This window comes from Capsicum annuum, unplaced genomic scaffold (assembly GCF_002878395.1).
Source record: "Capsicum annuum cultivar UCD-10X-F1 unplaced genomic scaffold, UCD10Xv1.1 ctg78040, whole genome shotgun sequence".
NCBI classification, from domain to species: domain Eukaryota; kingdom Viridiplantae; phylum Streptophyta; class Magnoliopsida; order Solanales; family Solanaceae; genus Capsicum; species Capsicum annuum.
In genome coordinates this window covers 92,819-109,665 of record NW_025888494.1, presented here as the reverse complement: position 1 = coordinate 109,665, position 16,847 = coordinate 92,819, and the positions used below count along the sequence as shown (strand labels likewise).

The following is a 16,847-nucleotide window of genomic DNA, read 5'->3' as shown; positions in this document are numbered from 1 at the left end:
TTATTTAATAAAATAATTTTTAATTAATTATAGTAAACTGACCACATGTGGTTGATTTTTTGAAAATATTTTTAAAAATCGACCACATGCGATTGATTTTCTAAAAATCTTTTTTGAAAATCAACCACATGTGGTCGATTTTTTATAATTTTTTTTTTGAATTTTTCTTATAAACCGACCACAAGAGGTCGGTTTTTTGAAAATTTTCCAGACAATCGATCACATATGGTCGATTTTTCTAGTAATTTTGTAAAAAAATTAACAGCATCTAGATATGGTACATTACATCAACCAACATAACAATACAAACATTAAAAATCAAGTTATTTACAAAATTTATCAAGACTAAAAACTACAACTCATCATCCGCATCCTCGTTGTCACCCACATCCTCACCCTCACCCACAGGACTTGATTCCTCCTCTGTGGTGTAATAATAATCCAATGAGTCTAGTCCTTTTACAGACCGAGCTACATCACCAGGAAAAGGAGGAAGAATCTCTGCAGATCGAATAAAAGAGCTGATTAGTTTCTGTATGATTCTCATTTGTGATATTATTTCCTCCTTCTTTTGCTACGCCCTCTCAGTCTGTGCAGCAAGATCTTTAGTGATTTGAGAAACTGTATTTTTTAGTAAATCAACGGTTTCTCTATAAACTGATGAGGGATAGGATGTATCGCCAGACCAAGACCTAATATTCTTGCTAAAGCATTTTCTGTGGTACCCATAGTATTTGTCTCTAATTGGAGAAACCACAGTTTGTTCTTAGAACTCCTCCTTTACATCTTCAGGTATTGTTTCACCCTGACTTTTAGGAGGCTGGGTTCTACTGTAATGTCCCGAGAGTACACCCTGGGCGTTACATGGTGCTTACAGTCCCGAGGGACCACAAGCTAACCCATGAGCTGGTACATGCTGTGAGCACTAAATAACATGATCATAAATATGAAAGAATCACTGATATGCCATAAGGTTTTAATAATGAAAACATATACTAAGTTATCAATCTGAGGAAAATGAACAGTTATCTGAATCTGATAAAATAATGATAAAACTGAGTAACTAACTAACAAGACGATTGAAGTCAGAATACTGAATAACTGACTGTAATGTCTGAAAACTTCTAAACTGAATAACTGTGAGTTGATGGGACAGGCCCCAACTAACTACTACACTGAAAGCATGAAATAAAATAACCCATCCTCAAAATATAAGGACTCACCAGTGCTACTACTGAGAGTCTAAGAAGTCTAAGCGCGGTCCAAGAACTAGGGAGTCAACACCTATAATATAACACATCATAGTGTAAAAAAAAGATATGTGATCAGTACTTTGAATGTACTGGTATGCTAAATGAGGTAGGCTAATATGCATGGCTTCATAAACAAGAATAATAATCATCTAAAAACATATGTAAACACGAAGTACTGAACAGAAAGCATGAAATTTGTAGATTCTGAAAATATATGAAATCTATAAATACTGTGTATGCATGAAAGTCTGTAAATACTAAAGGTATGTAAATTCTGTAGATACTGGGGATGCATGACCAAGAATATAGCATATTCAGTAAACTGAAACACTGAAATAAGTGATATCTGTATGCCTTGGTCAAACAATACTGAGACTGAACTATTAGTCTGATTACTGAACTGAGACTGTGGGAGCTATTATCTAACCGACATGCCTCAATCTGAGCTAAGTGGGGTTCAAACTGTAACCCTAGTTGGAAGAGTGTTAATACCGTGCCACGGGTACTAACGCTGGCAACGTGGATCTACTAGTCTAATATATTGTATTGTCCCGAAGGACGAAGGGTGTCAAGCCTAATATGACTGGTGACTCCTGCGAGATAGTCAAGTCTAAACTGATGGGTGACTTCTCATATCCTACACTGGCTACATAGTTCTGGAGTATAGGAAATGCTACTAACGACTCTACCTATCTGACGGGGAAACTGTCATCCCTACATTCGCTCGGTGCTAAATCCTACTCCCAACTGATTGACACTGAGTTCCTAACTATTTCTGAGTTTAACTGACTAATTTAGTAATGCTTATGATATATTTTGAAGTTATTCTGAAGATACTGAGACAAGACCAAGTAGAACAGCTATGGTTTTTGGGTATTCAATACCCCCAGGACTCAAAAGCAAGAATAGTCACACAAACATTAAGCTTAAAGGACTTAGCATGAAAGACCTTTATAAAAATACTCATTCTTGTAGGCATTTTATCAAATACTTGCAGTTCATAGCTTAATCAAATCATGGTAATATTTGGAACTTATAGTAATAGCATGAATTCAGCATGAATAACACTAAATCATGATTTAATTCAATAAATGATAGCATTAAAACATGGGAAATTGGCTGACAACAATAATTTCATTTATACATGGTGTAACATCATAGTTCATATCATGGAGATTCATGGGTGAAATCATAATTTAAAATTAAAATAACTTGAAAAGATTATAAATTCGTAATTAAAAGCAGGTACTTGGACTCCATGGGTGAAAGGAACCCAAGAATGAACATTTAACATACCTTAATTGATGAGTTTCTTGAAGTTCTTGGTGAATTCTTGAGAATTGTCCTTAATTTCTTGAAGCTAGTATTTTCTTGATTGGGGAGAGAATGTTCTTTGATTTGGGGGAAAAGCTATTAATGAATAAGCTTAAGACATTTTTAGGGATACAATCCCATATTTGGGTGGATTAAAAAGATGGAAAAAGACTGTTTTAACCTTGGACAAAACTTTAACTTTTCATTAATTTTTTTTATTTTGCCCCCTAGCGCGATGCGCCACTATCGCGTCAAGCCACTAAAAATTGCCAACTGGGATTGTGGTTGGTGGCGTGATGCGGTGGTATCATGTTGCCACCTTGGATGCGACCTGGAAACTTAGTGTGATGCGGTTCAATCGCATTTTTTTACTAGAAACTGACAATTGTGAATCGGTTCCTTAGCGCGATGCACCAATATCGCGGCCCCTTACTGGAATTGGACAATTGGGAATTAAAAGCTCTCTGCGATGCAGTGAGATCGCGAAGTCACACTGGAAATTGACAATTGTCATTTAGACTGGCTCCGCGACGTGCTAGTGACCAAAATGATAATGTTTAATGACTAAAACTTAATATCGCCATGACTTCTTACCCGGTTTATTGGATGTAGGCAAATTTTATATCATTGGAAAGTTAATTAAATTTTCTATGCAATGGCAGTCTCTAAACTTGAAAATAAGGGTTATTTCAAAAATTTTATATATAAATACTCATGTATTGGGGCTTAAATTATGCTAGGGAAATACGGGGTATTACTATATCTCCCCCTTGGGATCATTCGTCCTCGAATGAGACTGGCTGGGCTAAGCTGAGGAAAACTGATGGACTGAGTTTACACACTGAATATGTATATCTGATCCATGGAATGCATAACTGAACAGATTTGTAAATGCATGACTGACATGAACATAATGTGCAACTGAAACTGAGCAGGATAGAGAGAAATCTTAAGAAGATTCGTACATTGAACCGAATCTGAATTCGTGGAGAAAAGATGTGAGTACTTGGTCCGCATATCTGCTTCTGCTTCCTAAGTGGATTCCTCAATGGACTAATTCCGCCAAAGAACTTTGACTAGTGGGACTTCTTTGTTCCTTAGTCTACGAACTTGACGATCAAGAATTTCGACTGGAACTTTCTCATAGGAAAGACTGTTCTGAACATCTACACTTTCTGGGGAACAACTATACCTAGATCACAAATACACTTTTTCAACAATGAGACATGGAACACAGGGTGTACTGAAGCTAGATATGAAGGCAACTCAAGCTCGTAAGCTACCTTTCCAAAATGAATGAGAATCCTGTAAGGGCCGACATATTGGAGACTGAGATTCCCTTCCTTGCCGAACCTCTTCACTCGCTTTATGGGAGAGATTTTCAAGTACACAAAATCACCAACCTCAAACTCGAGATCCTTTCTCCTCATATCTACATATGATTTCTATCAGCTCTGGGCAACCCAAAGACATTCTCTGATCAATTGGACCTTTTCTAGTGCATCAAACACCAAGTCAGGCCCTGCTACCATGACCTCACCCACTTCAAACCAACCAATCGGACATCTACATCTCCTACCATAGAGAGTTTCAAACGGAGCCATCTGAATACTAGAAGGATAGCTATTATTATATGTGAATTCAATCAAGGCAAGTGGTCATCCCAACTACCTTTAAAATCAACTACGCATGCTCTCAACATATCTTCTAGAGTCTGAATGGTCCTTTCTGCTTGGCCATCTGTCTGAAGATGGAAGGCTATGCTGAGATGAAGTTGGGCACCAAGACCCTTTTGGAATGCTTTCCAAAATTGAGAGGTAAGCTGGGTACCTCTATTTGAGATGATGGAAACTGGGACTCCGTGTAACTTTACCAATTCCCTGATGTATAGTTTGGCATAGTCCTTAGCTGAATAAGAGGTATGGACTGGCAAGAAATGGGCTGATTTGGTCATCCTATCTATGATAACTCAAATAGAATCATGTTGATGATGAGTACAAGGTAGACCCATCACAAAGTCCATGTCACTTCTTCCCATTTTCACATGGGAATATTGAGCTCCGGTATGGACCCACTAGGATTCTGGTGCTCGATCTTAACCTGCTGACACGTAGAGAACTTAGCCATAAACTTTGCACTGTATCTCTTTATCCCACTCCACCAATAGATCTCCCACAAATCACGGTACATCTTAGTAGCCCCTAGATGAATCGAGTAACGCGCACCACGCTTCTGCAAGAATTCGTTGCCTTAAATCATCTACACTAGGCACACATAGCCGACCCTAACATTGCAACACATCATCTCCCCCTTGGGAGAAAACCTTCACTTTTTGATGTCTGACTGATTCTTTCAACTTAACTAGACTAGGATCCCTATCCTACTTTTCCTTCACTCAGAAACTAGAGATGATTCTAAACTACTCTGCGCCCATACACTACCTTCTGCTGAATCGACTAAGAGGACACCTAGTCGAGCAATCTAATGAACTTTCTGAGCTAATTTTTTCTTACCATCCTCAACATGAGCAACACTACCATAGACAACTTACTGAGAGCATCAGCTACTACATTGGCCTTGCCAGAATAATACACAACACTCATGTTATAATCTTTCAATAACTCCAACCACCTCCTCTGACGCAAATTCAAGTCTTTCTGAGAGAACACATACTGAAGGCTTTTGTGATCAGTGAACACATCAACATGCACCCCATACAAGTAATATCTCTAAATCTTTAAGGAAAATACTACAGTTGTTAGCTCAAGATCATGAGTCGGATAATTCTTCTCATGAGGCTTATATTGTCTAGAGGCATAGGCTATAAACTTACCTCTCTACATGAGGACACAACCCAAACCTACTCTGGATGCATCACAGTACACAACAAATCCATCTGAACCATCTGGCAAGGTAAGAACTAGGGCTGAGGTGAGTCGAGTCTTCAACTCCTGAAAACTCTTCTCGCTGGAATCTAACCACAAAAACTTAACTTTCTTTTGAGTCAATCTGGACATGGGGGATGCAATAGATGAAAACCTTTCAACAAACCGATGGTAATAGCCAGCTAAACCCAAGAAACTCCTAATATCTGATGGAGAGATATGTCTAGGCCAGTTTCTCACCGCCTCAGTCTTTTGAGGATCAACTCTAATGCCATCACCAGAAATAATATGGCCAAGGAAAGCTATTGATCTTAGCCAGAATTCACACTTACTGAATTTAGAAAACAACTGATGAGTTCTGAGAGTTTGAAGTACTATTTTGAGGTGTTCTACATGATCGTTTTTTCTATGGGAATAGACAAGAATGTTGTCAATAAAGACTATGACAAACATGTCCAAGTACTGCTTGAATACGTGATTCATTAAGTCCATGAAGGATGCTGGGGAATTTGTAAGACCAAAGGACATGACTAGAAATTCGAAGTGACCATACCAAGTTTGAAAAGCTATTTTTGGAATATCACATTCTCTGACTCTGCGCTGATGATAGCATGATCTGAGGTCTATCTTAGAGAAGTAGCTGGCACCCTAAAGTTGGTCAAATAAGTCATCGATTCTAGGAAGTGGATATTCATTCATGATGGTGACTTTGTTCAATTAATGGTAATTAATACACATTCTAAGGGAACCGTCTTTATTACGCATGAATAAAACTGGTGCTCCCCATGGGGAGATGCTGGGTCTGATGAATCCCTTGTCTAGGAGATCTTTCAACTATTCTTTTAGTTTTTTGAGTTCAGCTAGAGCCATTCTGTAAGGCGAAATAGATATAGGTTGAGTGTCTAGAAGAAGGTCTATTCCGAAATTGATTTCCTTTTTGGGAGGAACTCTGGGAAGATCTTCAGGGAGCACATCTGGAAATTCCCTAACTACTGAAACTGACTCAAGGGTTGAAGTCTGTAAATTTGAGTCTTTGACTCAAACAAGATGGTAAACGCATCCCTTAGATATTATCTTCCTCGCTTTAAGTTACGTAATAAGTTGATCTCTAAGAGCTGTAGTACTACCTCTCCATTCAAGGACTAGTCCACTTGGGAACTGAAAATGAACTATTCTATTTCTACAATCAACTGAGGTATAGCATGAGTGGAGCTAATCCATGCCGAGAATGACATCAAAATCCATCATCTCTAACTCTACGAAATCAACTGAAGTAACTTTTTGATATATTGTGATCGGACAATTCCTGTATACCTGCCTGGCTACAATGGAAACACCCACTAGGGTAGATACTGAAAAGGGCCCTGCTAGAGTTTTGGAACTGACTCCGAAATTGATGGTTATATAAGGGGTTACTATTGCGTCTCTACGCACACACAAGTGTACGTGATCATGCAAGTAATATAATGACTTAGACAGTCAGATATCGTTCCCTCAAGGATCAATAAACTAGAAATTCATTCAATCTTCAGTTCAAGTCAATTGAGTATTAAGTGTTTGATTGTATCAATATTATGATGAATTTATAAATAACATTTAAATTACTGAACAAGAATTAATTTAAGATAGCTTAAACAAAGTCAGCAACAGTTGTAATCAATAATGAAGACGATTCCAGGGTTGAGGTATCTTGAACATTCATACAATTCCCTCTTCTTTTCATAGTCTAATTGGTTATTGGGTTGATGGTTTGCAAGGTTTAAGCCATAATCCTAGTCTCCCGACCTCAGATCTTCTATCTATTGAATATTGTAACTACAACTCCCGCAGTGTTACAACAAATCTTCTTGATTCATGAAATTTTCTTCCTGCAAGTGAAACAAGCAAGGCTTCTAGGTATATCCCTATCCTAGATGCTAATTCAAATCCTTTATTTTATAAAAGAATAAGAACCTTAATCCCTAATTTCTTCGTCCTATCATGTGATTCTCCTCCCGGATTCACATAGAAATATAAATTTATGCTAATGGTGGCCAATCATTAAAATAGTAAGCTCAGTAAATTAAGAACAACCCATATGATAATCCAAAAAGAAACTATGAATAAGAATATTAAATAGTACTCATGTTCTTAGCCTCAACCCCAGAAAGGGGGTGTTTAGCTACTCATGTCTCAATTCATAATCAAAAACAAGTAACAAATCATACCCAAATCAATCCTTGAAAATAAAGAAATTCAAAAGAATGTTTTTGAACCCTAAGAGAGAGAAAACTCTATTTTTCGCTGCTGCTCTCCTTTTTCAAAAAGTCCTCCAAATTTTCTTGGATTTTCTTTTTATAGCTGGAATAAAATGATTAAAATGTTCACGATTTGTCCACATGGCGTGTCGCGCCATGACTACGATTGCTATTTTCCCCTTAAAATCTGGGAAATCGTGAAGCTTAAGTATTCCCCAATAATTGTAAAATGCACACTCACCGCGACACGCCATGATCGTGGTGAGCCACTAGATTGGGACAATTTTGAAATAAACATCCTCCGCGATACGCTAAACCTTCAGGTCTCAAATTCTTATAAACTACTCTTCTCCGCGATGTGGTGCTTTCACGAACTTCCACTGGAATCTGATAATTACTATTTTGCTGATCATCGTGATGCGGAGTCTTCAAATGAGCAATTCTTCTTTCCATCTCCCCTTTTCCAGCTTAACTTCAATCCCTAGTATTCCTTAACTACTTCCTTATCCTCGTAATGTCCAATTATGCACTATTCTTCAAAAATTTAAACCTGAAAGTGCTAATCATGTCCATTAGGCACAAAACAGAATAAAAGTTGAATTATACTTAAGAATTCATACCAAAGTTCTTAAACTAAGTTCAAATCTGGATACATATTAGTGCTTTGAGCATATAAATATGCCCAAGATCACCACCCCACACTTAAAACCTTTCTCGTCCTCGAACACATGAATTCAAAAACATAATTACTTCCTCTTTTCATCACAATTTCAAAGTTATGTGGCCATGAGCACTTACACTTTGCAATAACGCATTCTAACATCATCTTGTCAAAACAGTTTTCTTTAACACACATTCTTCTATCTTCAATAATAAATTTCTAACATGTTGGCAAAATCAATTAAAGATACACGATAAGAAATCTTAGTTTTCATCCACCTGCAGCCTCACTCAAGGAAACTTCCCCATATTCACTCATAATAGTCATCATGCAATAGGGGAGTATCAAATCAAATTGCTCATTCTCAACAAAGAATTCATACATTCTAGTGAACGAACCATAAGATTGCCCTTAGTGTTCTACTCCACTAATAGTCAGATGTTTTAAGTGAAGGATCAACTAGGTCTTTTCCAGGTTGTAATAAAGGCTTAGGGACATGTAGGTACTATTTATAAGAATAGTGATTATTGCTCGTCAGAGTTTAAATACAAGAACTATCAATTCACTCTATTTTCCAACACCAATTTATCCTTTTATTTCTTCCCAAATTTGCATTTATTACATCTTTTTCACTTTGCTTATTTTCTCATACTAGGTTGGTAGTATTAATCATCTCTTCCATAATTCTGTTATGCACCCCTATTATAGCCACCCTTAACTTAAACTTATAGGCCTTAATTAAGGTGCACATTATCCAACTGGACCAGGGCCAGAATAGGTTCATTGTAACAATTCTATTTACTAACTCCCACTTACACCAGCATCATCAAACATCTATAACAACTACTTTTGGGGCTTCACTAATTACCTTTTTTTCTCATTTTTTTTATCTTAATCTTCTCTTAGTCTTATATTAAAAAGACTCAGGAGCTTATTTGGATCAAATTATGATTCAGAAAAGAAGGGTAAGGTTTCATAACAAGCTACCAAAGAAATAGGCTCAAGGCTCAAAGGGGATGACTAAGATTCTGCAACAAGGGAGGTCTTTTAAAGTTAAAACAAGGTTGTAAAAAAAAACTGCCTACATCACTTCCTGCACCCACCACCCTTTATTTTGCTTTCTAAACACACCGGGCAAGTTCTAGTCATTTCTATTCATGTAGACTATATACTAATCCTCACACTCATATTGCATGTACAGAGTCGACCAAGTTCCCTAACATGTTCTTTATTGAATTCAAAATTAAGCCAATGCATCAAATTTCCTTTATCGAGATTGAATCCTCAGTACTTAAAGTAAAAAACACTCTTATGCTAGACTTTGTTTCAATTATTGTAAAGGTGCCCATTTTACACATACCTCTAAGATAGTCATTAAATTCTCCTAAATTTCTTTACATATACGACCCATACCTTTAAGACGGTCGTCATCCATCTATCATAAGGGATGGTGTCTAACTATGACTATTTACTCCTAATTATCAATGAGGGCACAAACAAGTATAACGACTTGAAACTAAAACTACCAATAAGGGCGAAAATAACAAATAACATAATACTTTCATCTGGAACACTATGCGATAAATGCCACAGAGGGCAAATTGCAATCCAAGTTCCCTAAAAGTTACTAACTATTACAGACCCATGTTCCGAATAGCTAATACTTCATACCAACACAGTAAAATAGAAAAAAAAAATTGTTCATTAAGCACAAAGAAATAAAATGCAGAGAACAAAATTAAGAACCCACCACCCCATACTTAAAATCAATCACTGTCCCAGTGCTTTCAATTAAGCTCATGGTAGTGTGGTAGTATACTTCCTGATCAATCAAAAAGAACTAAAGGAAACATGTCCTCAGGAGCGACATCCCTATCATCACCATGATCATCAGTGTCATCATCATCTGATTGCTCTTCTTCATCAGACTCCATGTCCGAATCCCTATACCTGTGTTCTTCGTTTGTTGGTACATCATTATCAACAGGTTCTACAAAATCTGGACCCATCTTCAACATGGTCCTAGCATGATGGCCAAGTGGATAGTCCAGCTCCACAGTATGAAGCTCCTATGTTGTAGCAGGCCTACCTCCAGTCTGCATCATCATCATCATGATACCGTACAGCCTTCCTAAAACCTCATCAATCCGTGTCTGACGTTCCATCATCGTCAAATTTGGGCTAGATACCCCAGCTGTGCTTCGAGCAGTAGTGATATCCATAGATCGAGTGATAACTTTAGGTTTATAGTCAAGCTCCTTTTTCCACCCAAAGCCTTCTTAAAAACCTAGTTAACAAGCCACCAAAACCATAGTTACGGCCCATCTGAGTACATGTTTTCTTCATAGCAGAAAAAATAACACTTCCCACATTAATTTCCATATTAACACATATGAGGGCTTAAATCAAACACGCCCTATCCCGAGTCACCTCTGTTATATGCTTGCCTTGGATTAAGCATGAATACATAATTCGACCCCACATTTCTGCTTTCTTATTCATTTGAGAGTAAGAGAAAGAAGAGTGCAAACCTATAGCTCTATGCCTCATCCAACGGGCAGAAGAACACTGGCCACACAACAAATGCCTGATGTGTGCATAAGGTGGAGACACAATGAACTAGCGCAATATATTTGGGTTCTTCTTTGGGATACCCAATAACTCATTAATATCTGTAGCAGTGAATCAAATCACCATTCTGAGAACCTTCACTAAATGTTCAGGATGGCTGGGGTCCCAATTAGCATAGAATTCCCTAACAAGATGCAAGTTGAACTCCGTTGGCTGATGAAAAAGGAAATTCATATTGAGTACCTCAATTCGTCGTACCATAGAAGGACACTCTATCATCAAGCTTGCCTTATCGATATAAACTTCAGGAATATACTTAACATCAGTATGCTTAGTATACCACTATTTTCCAGCCTTTCTTACCACCTTAAACCCAAATTTGTGAACTTGCCCCTGCTGAAGTGGAGGGCCCTAGGCTCTCGAGTTAATTATCCTTCCGATGGTCGACTTCTCTTCCTCACAGGGGTAGAGTGTCCTGCCTTCGCCTTTCCCTTGCTCTTGCTCGATTGTTCTTCCATTATGCTTGCGATTTAAGAAAATACAACATACATGCAAAAAGATTATACTTAGGATTAGCTGAAATAAAAGTGCATTACAGGTTCCTCCATACCCCACACTTAGTTATTTAACCATACACTTGTATTAACCAAGGTACTCAGACTTCCCTTCGTTTAGGCCTATTTATCACATTTACAATCATTATATTTGTCGTCAGTACCCATTATCCCTTGTCATGTTCGCAGCAAAGAAGATCATGCAATCTTTACTCAGCAATTAACACAATAAAAGACGATAAATACAACCATGTTACTCTAGCATCACACAGTCTACAATTGTAATCAATCATCTAACATCAGACAATAATGGTTCAGGCACAATGGAACAAATTATTCCCTAACTTCCCAAAGATTCTACCCTTCTACCTCTAACTACAATACCCTTCGCTTTTCTTCCTCTCAAGTAGCATGAAAAATTCATTTACCCCCCCCTCCAAAAAAAAAATCCTAACTGTAAATATCATTCAAGTGTGCACACTCAATAATTCAAAGTAAATATTTACAGTTGAAATCATATTTACAACTTAGTAGAGGAGGGAAACAAAATAATCAGTAAACACTATCACTTCTCACAAATTAGAACAAACAAGGTAATAAATAATCAATTTGCTATAGACTTACCTCAATAATTAGGAGAAGAATGAGAACAAGTGAAGATTCTTAAAGATTCAAGGGAGAAGGGATGAGAGGGCGGTGCAATAGGTTAAAAAGATTTTAGGGTTTTGGGGAGATTATATTTATAGAGGGGTGGGTCGGGAGTAGTATAATGACATTTTATTTCCTGATTTAACCCCCCCCTCCATGACGCGTGACAATCGCGGATATCTACTAAATAAAGCCCATTGCCATTTACCTTCACTCCGCAACGTGCTACAATTAGAGTCCACATACTGGAAATTCACAATTCTCAATTTCCCATATTCCCGACGTAGTGGTTTCGTGCACTTTTACTGGAATTTGGCAATTATCAAAATAACCAGTCCCACGATGCGCCATGCATCCAATTCAGAATTTTTTTATGCATTGTTCACTCTTTTTCTTACCTGATTAGATCCCTACTTACACACATCATTTTGCAAACTTGAATGCTTTCCTCAATTTTGGTAATCTCCTTATTCCCTTCTGAAATTCTTGCACTTTAACACAAAAATGACAAAAATGTTAAATAAAAGTGGGTTGTCTCCCACTCAGAGCCTTAGTTTTGGTCGTTGCACGACTCATTTTTTTTGTATTTTTCTTTTCTTTTTGATTTTACAAGCCAAAAATGAAACTAACTATTACAATATATGTGTGGGTTGCCTCATACATAGCGCCTTATTTTACGTCGTGGCATGACTCAGATCATCATCACTCATCAGTGAAAAGAATAGATTCCTTGTATGTATCCGGATGATCCACCAAATAATGCTTTACACGTTGTTCGTTCACCAGGAACTTCTTCGTCTTCTCCTTATTCCTTAACTCTACAGCTCCATGGGGTGTCATACGTAATACCTCAAAAGGTCCAGACCATTTCGATCGTAATATACCTAGAAACAACTTAAGCCGTGAATTAAACAACAACATAAGTTATCCGGGTTCAAATTCCCTGGCATGAATATGTTTGTCCTGCCATCGTTTGGTCTTCTCCTTGTAAAGCTTGGAATTTTCATAAGCATGAAGTCTAAACTCATCAAGCTCATTTAATTGCAATAGCCTTCATTCTCCCGTAGTAGTCATCTCAAAATTTAACTTCTTCACCGCCCAATATGCTTGGTGTTCCAACTCCACAGAAAGATGACAAGCCTTACCATATACTAAGCGATATGGAGATGTCCCAATGGGCATTTTATATGCTGTTTGATATGCCCATAGTGTATCATCTAGCTTCTCCGACCAATCTTTTCTCTACCCATTTACGATCCTCTAAAGTATTTGCTTAATCTCACGATTAGATACCTCTACTTGCCTACTCGTTCGAGGGTGGTACGCAGTTGACACCTTATGCCAAACACCATACTTAGAAAGAAGATTCTTGAACCAATTGTTAATAAAGTGTGTACCTCCATCACTAATTATTTCTCTCGGTGTACCGAATCTGGAAAATATGTTCTTCTTCACAAACTTCAGCACCACTCTTGCATCATTAGTCGAACTTGCTATAGCTTCCACCTAATTAGAGACATAATCCACTGCAATAATAATGTACAGATTACCTTTTAAAGGTGGGAAGGGGCCCATGAAATCAATCCCCCAAACATCAAAGACTTCTACTTCTAAAATATTGTTAAGGGGCATTTCATGCCGCCTGTTTATAGTACCCAACCTTTGGCATTGATCACAACTCTTTACAAACACCATTGCATCTCTAAACAGAGTCGGCCAAAAAAAACCTGATTGTAACACTTTTCTTGCAGTCCTCTCTCCACCATGATGTCCTCCATATAGAGATGAGTGGCAATCTTTTAACACTTTGACAAATTCAGCCTCTGAGATACACCTATGAATCACTCCATATGGACCCTTCTTGAAAAGGTAGGGTCCATCCCAAATATAAGAGAGAATCATAGAGCAATTTTTTTCTTTGTTGTGAAGTGATTTTGGGAGGATACACCCCACAAACTATCAGGTTTACAATGTCAGCATACCATGGAATCTCAATTGCTTCTAATAACAACAACTTCTCATCAGGAAAGTCTTCCTGAATACTTTGAAAGTCATCTACAATATGATCTCGATTTTCCAGCCATGACAAATAATCCGCATCCTAATTTTCAGCCCCCTTTCTATCATGTACCTCAAGATCAAATTCTTGGAAGTAGCAGAATCCACCTAATTAGTCATGGCTTAGCATTCTTTTTGTTCACAAGATACTTAATTGAAGCATGGTCTGTATGCACAATGACCTTGGCACCAATTAAGTAAGATCGAAACTTATCAAATGCATATACCAAAACTAGCATCTCTTTCTCTGTCATTGTGTAGTTGACTTGAGCATCATTCAGCACCTTGCTCACATAGCAAAATTGATCAAAATACCTTCTTTTTTTTTTGACACAACACTGCTCCCGCTGTAATATCACTAGCATCACACACTAGCTCAAATGGTAGCTCCTAATCTGGTGCAATCAAAATAGGTATTTCTGTCAACTTCTTCTTGATCTTTACAAAAGCTTCGTGGTAATTAGCTCCAAATTTGAACTTGGCTTCTTTCTCTAACAATTTTCACATGGGACTCGCGATCTTTGATAAATCTTGAATGAATCATCTATAGAACCCAGCATGTCCCAAAAAACTTCACACGTCTTTGACTGTCACAGGATGAGGCAACTTTTCAATCACTTCAACCTTTATCAACTTCTAGCCCTTTATATGAAACTTTATGGCCTAAAATAATTCCTTAACCATAAAATGGCATTTTTCCCAATTCAACACCAAGTTCGTTTCTTCACACCGAGCTAGAACTTTGTCGAGATTTTGCAAACATTTTTCAAATAAATTCCCATACACAGAGAAATCATCCATGAATACCTCCATAAATTCCTCCACTAGGTATGAGAATATAGCCATCATACACCTTTGAAATATAGAAGGTGCATTGCATAATCCAAAGGGCATACGTCTGAAGAATATGTACCGTATGGACAAGTAAATGTGGTCTTTTCTTGATCTTCCGGTGCTATGCTTATCTGATTGTATCCCGAATACCCATCTGAAAAACAATAATACTTCTGCCCTACCAATCTGTCCAGCATTTGGTCAATTAAGGGAATTGGATAATGATCTTTCCGAGTTGCTTCATTCAACATCCGATAATCTATACATATTCTCCATCCAGTTACTGTACGTGTGGGAACCAACTCATTATCATCATTTGTCACTACTATCATGCCTTTCTTCTTTGGTACATAATGCACCGGACTCACCCATTTGCTATCAAAAATTGGGTAGATAATACCACTGTCTAACCACTTGATTGCCTCTTTCAGACCACCTCCTTCATAACAGGATTCAACCTCCTTTATTGTTGCACTCTAGGTCTATACCCCTATTCCATATAAGTATTGTGCATACAAAATTTTGGGTTGATTCCTAAAATATCAGACATCTGCCAGCCAATTGCCTTCCTTCTCCTTTTAAGAACTGCTACAGCTTTCTTTACCTGTACATCGGACAATCCTTCGGACAAAATAACATGAAAGGCATCTTGATCACCAAGAAAAACATATTGTAAGTGAGAAGGAAGAACCTTAAGCTCCAAGTTAGGAGCTTCTTCAGCCAAAGGCTTGGGTGGTGGACCAATTGGTCTTTTTAAAGGTTCGATCAACACTTTATTTGTCTTGATTACCACCAAATTCATTTTTTGGATCAATTCCACTACTTTTGAATCCCCATGCAAATCATAGTATATCAAATCCCTCTATAATAGATCCTCCGACAAAAGCAACTGCCACTCTGAATTATGATCAATAACAAAAATTGAAGACAACTCCTCATATATGGCTGGTAATTTCAATTCTCTATACACATCAAAAACCTTTACTTTATCGTGTGCTCTTATTGTCATTTTTCCAGCTGCGACATCAATTAGTGAATGCCCTGTTGCTAAAAAGGGTCGTCCCAAAATAAATAGGACAACTGGATCAGCCTCAAAGTCTAGAATCACAAAATCCACAGGATAGATCAAAGACCCCAATTGCACAAGTACATCTTCAATAACACCATCTGGTCTAGCAAGTGACCTGTCTGCTAATTGCAGCATAATAGCAGTAGGCTTGGGGTTTCCATGACCCATCTTTCAATACTATGACGTGGGCATGAGATTTATGCTATCCCCCAAGTCACACAACCCACATGCATAAATAGTGTGACCAAGGGTAATCTGCAATGTGAAACTCCTAGGATCCTTTAATTTTGTGGGTAATTTATTCTGAATTTTAGATGTGCACTCCTGAGTAAGTGCAACAGCATCATATTCCACTAGCCAATTCTTATTAGAAAAAATATCCTTTAAGTATTTCACATACTTCGGCATAATCTGAAGAATGTCAACAAGAGGAAGTTTCACATGAACTTATTTTAGAAGATCTAAAAACTTCTTAAAACTGGCCTCCTCTTGATGCTTTCTTGCCTTATGTGGAAAGGGTAAAGGTATAGTCTTCTTCTCTACACGAATATCTTTACTAGCATCTTTTTCTTTTTCTTTATCTTCCACTTCTGTATTCTCTTGTAAGCTATCATCAGTGATCATTTGATTTTCCTGCTCATTCACCATCTCCTTTGTTTGCAACCCACTCCTCATTGTAACCGCATTTACTTATTTAGGATTAACCTCAGTATCGCTAGTCAATGCTCCTTGTGGACTTGTATTCTGTGATCCTGCGATTTAA

The 16,847-nt window shown here is 37.6% G+C and overlaps 1 protein-coding gene across 1 annotated transcript; it reads right to left on the bottom strand.

The window, feature by feature from the left end:
• Window positions 1-16,261: 16,261 nt before the first annotated feature.
• LOC107849333 lies at window positions 16,262-16,759 on the bottom strand. The gene is made up of 2 exons (XM_016693939.1): window positions 16,589-16,759; window positions 16,262-16,495 (listed from the first exon to the last, which is right to left on the bottom strand). The coding sequence occupies exons 1-2, from the start codon at window positions 16,757-16,759 to the stop codon at window positions 16,262-16,264; spliced, it is 405 nt and encodes a 134-aa protein (XP_016549425.1).
• Window positions 16,760-16,847: the final 88 nt, after the last annotated feature.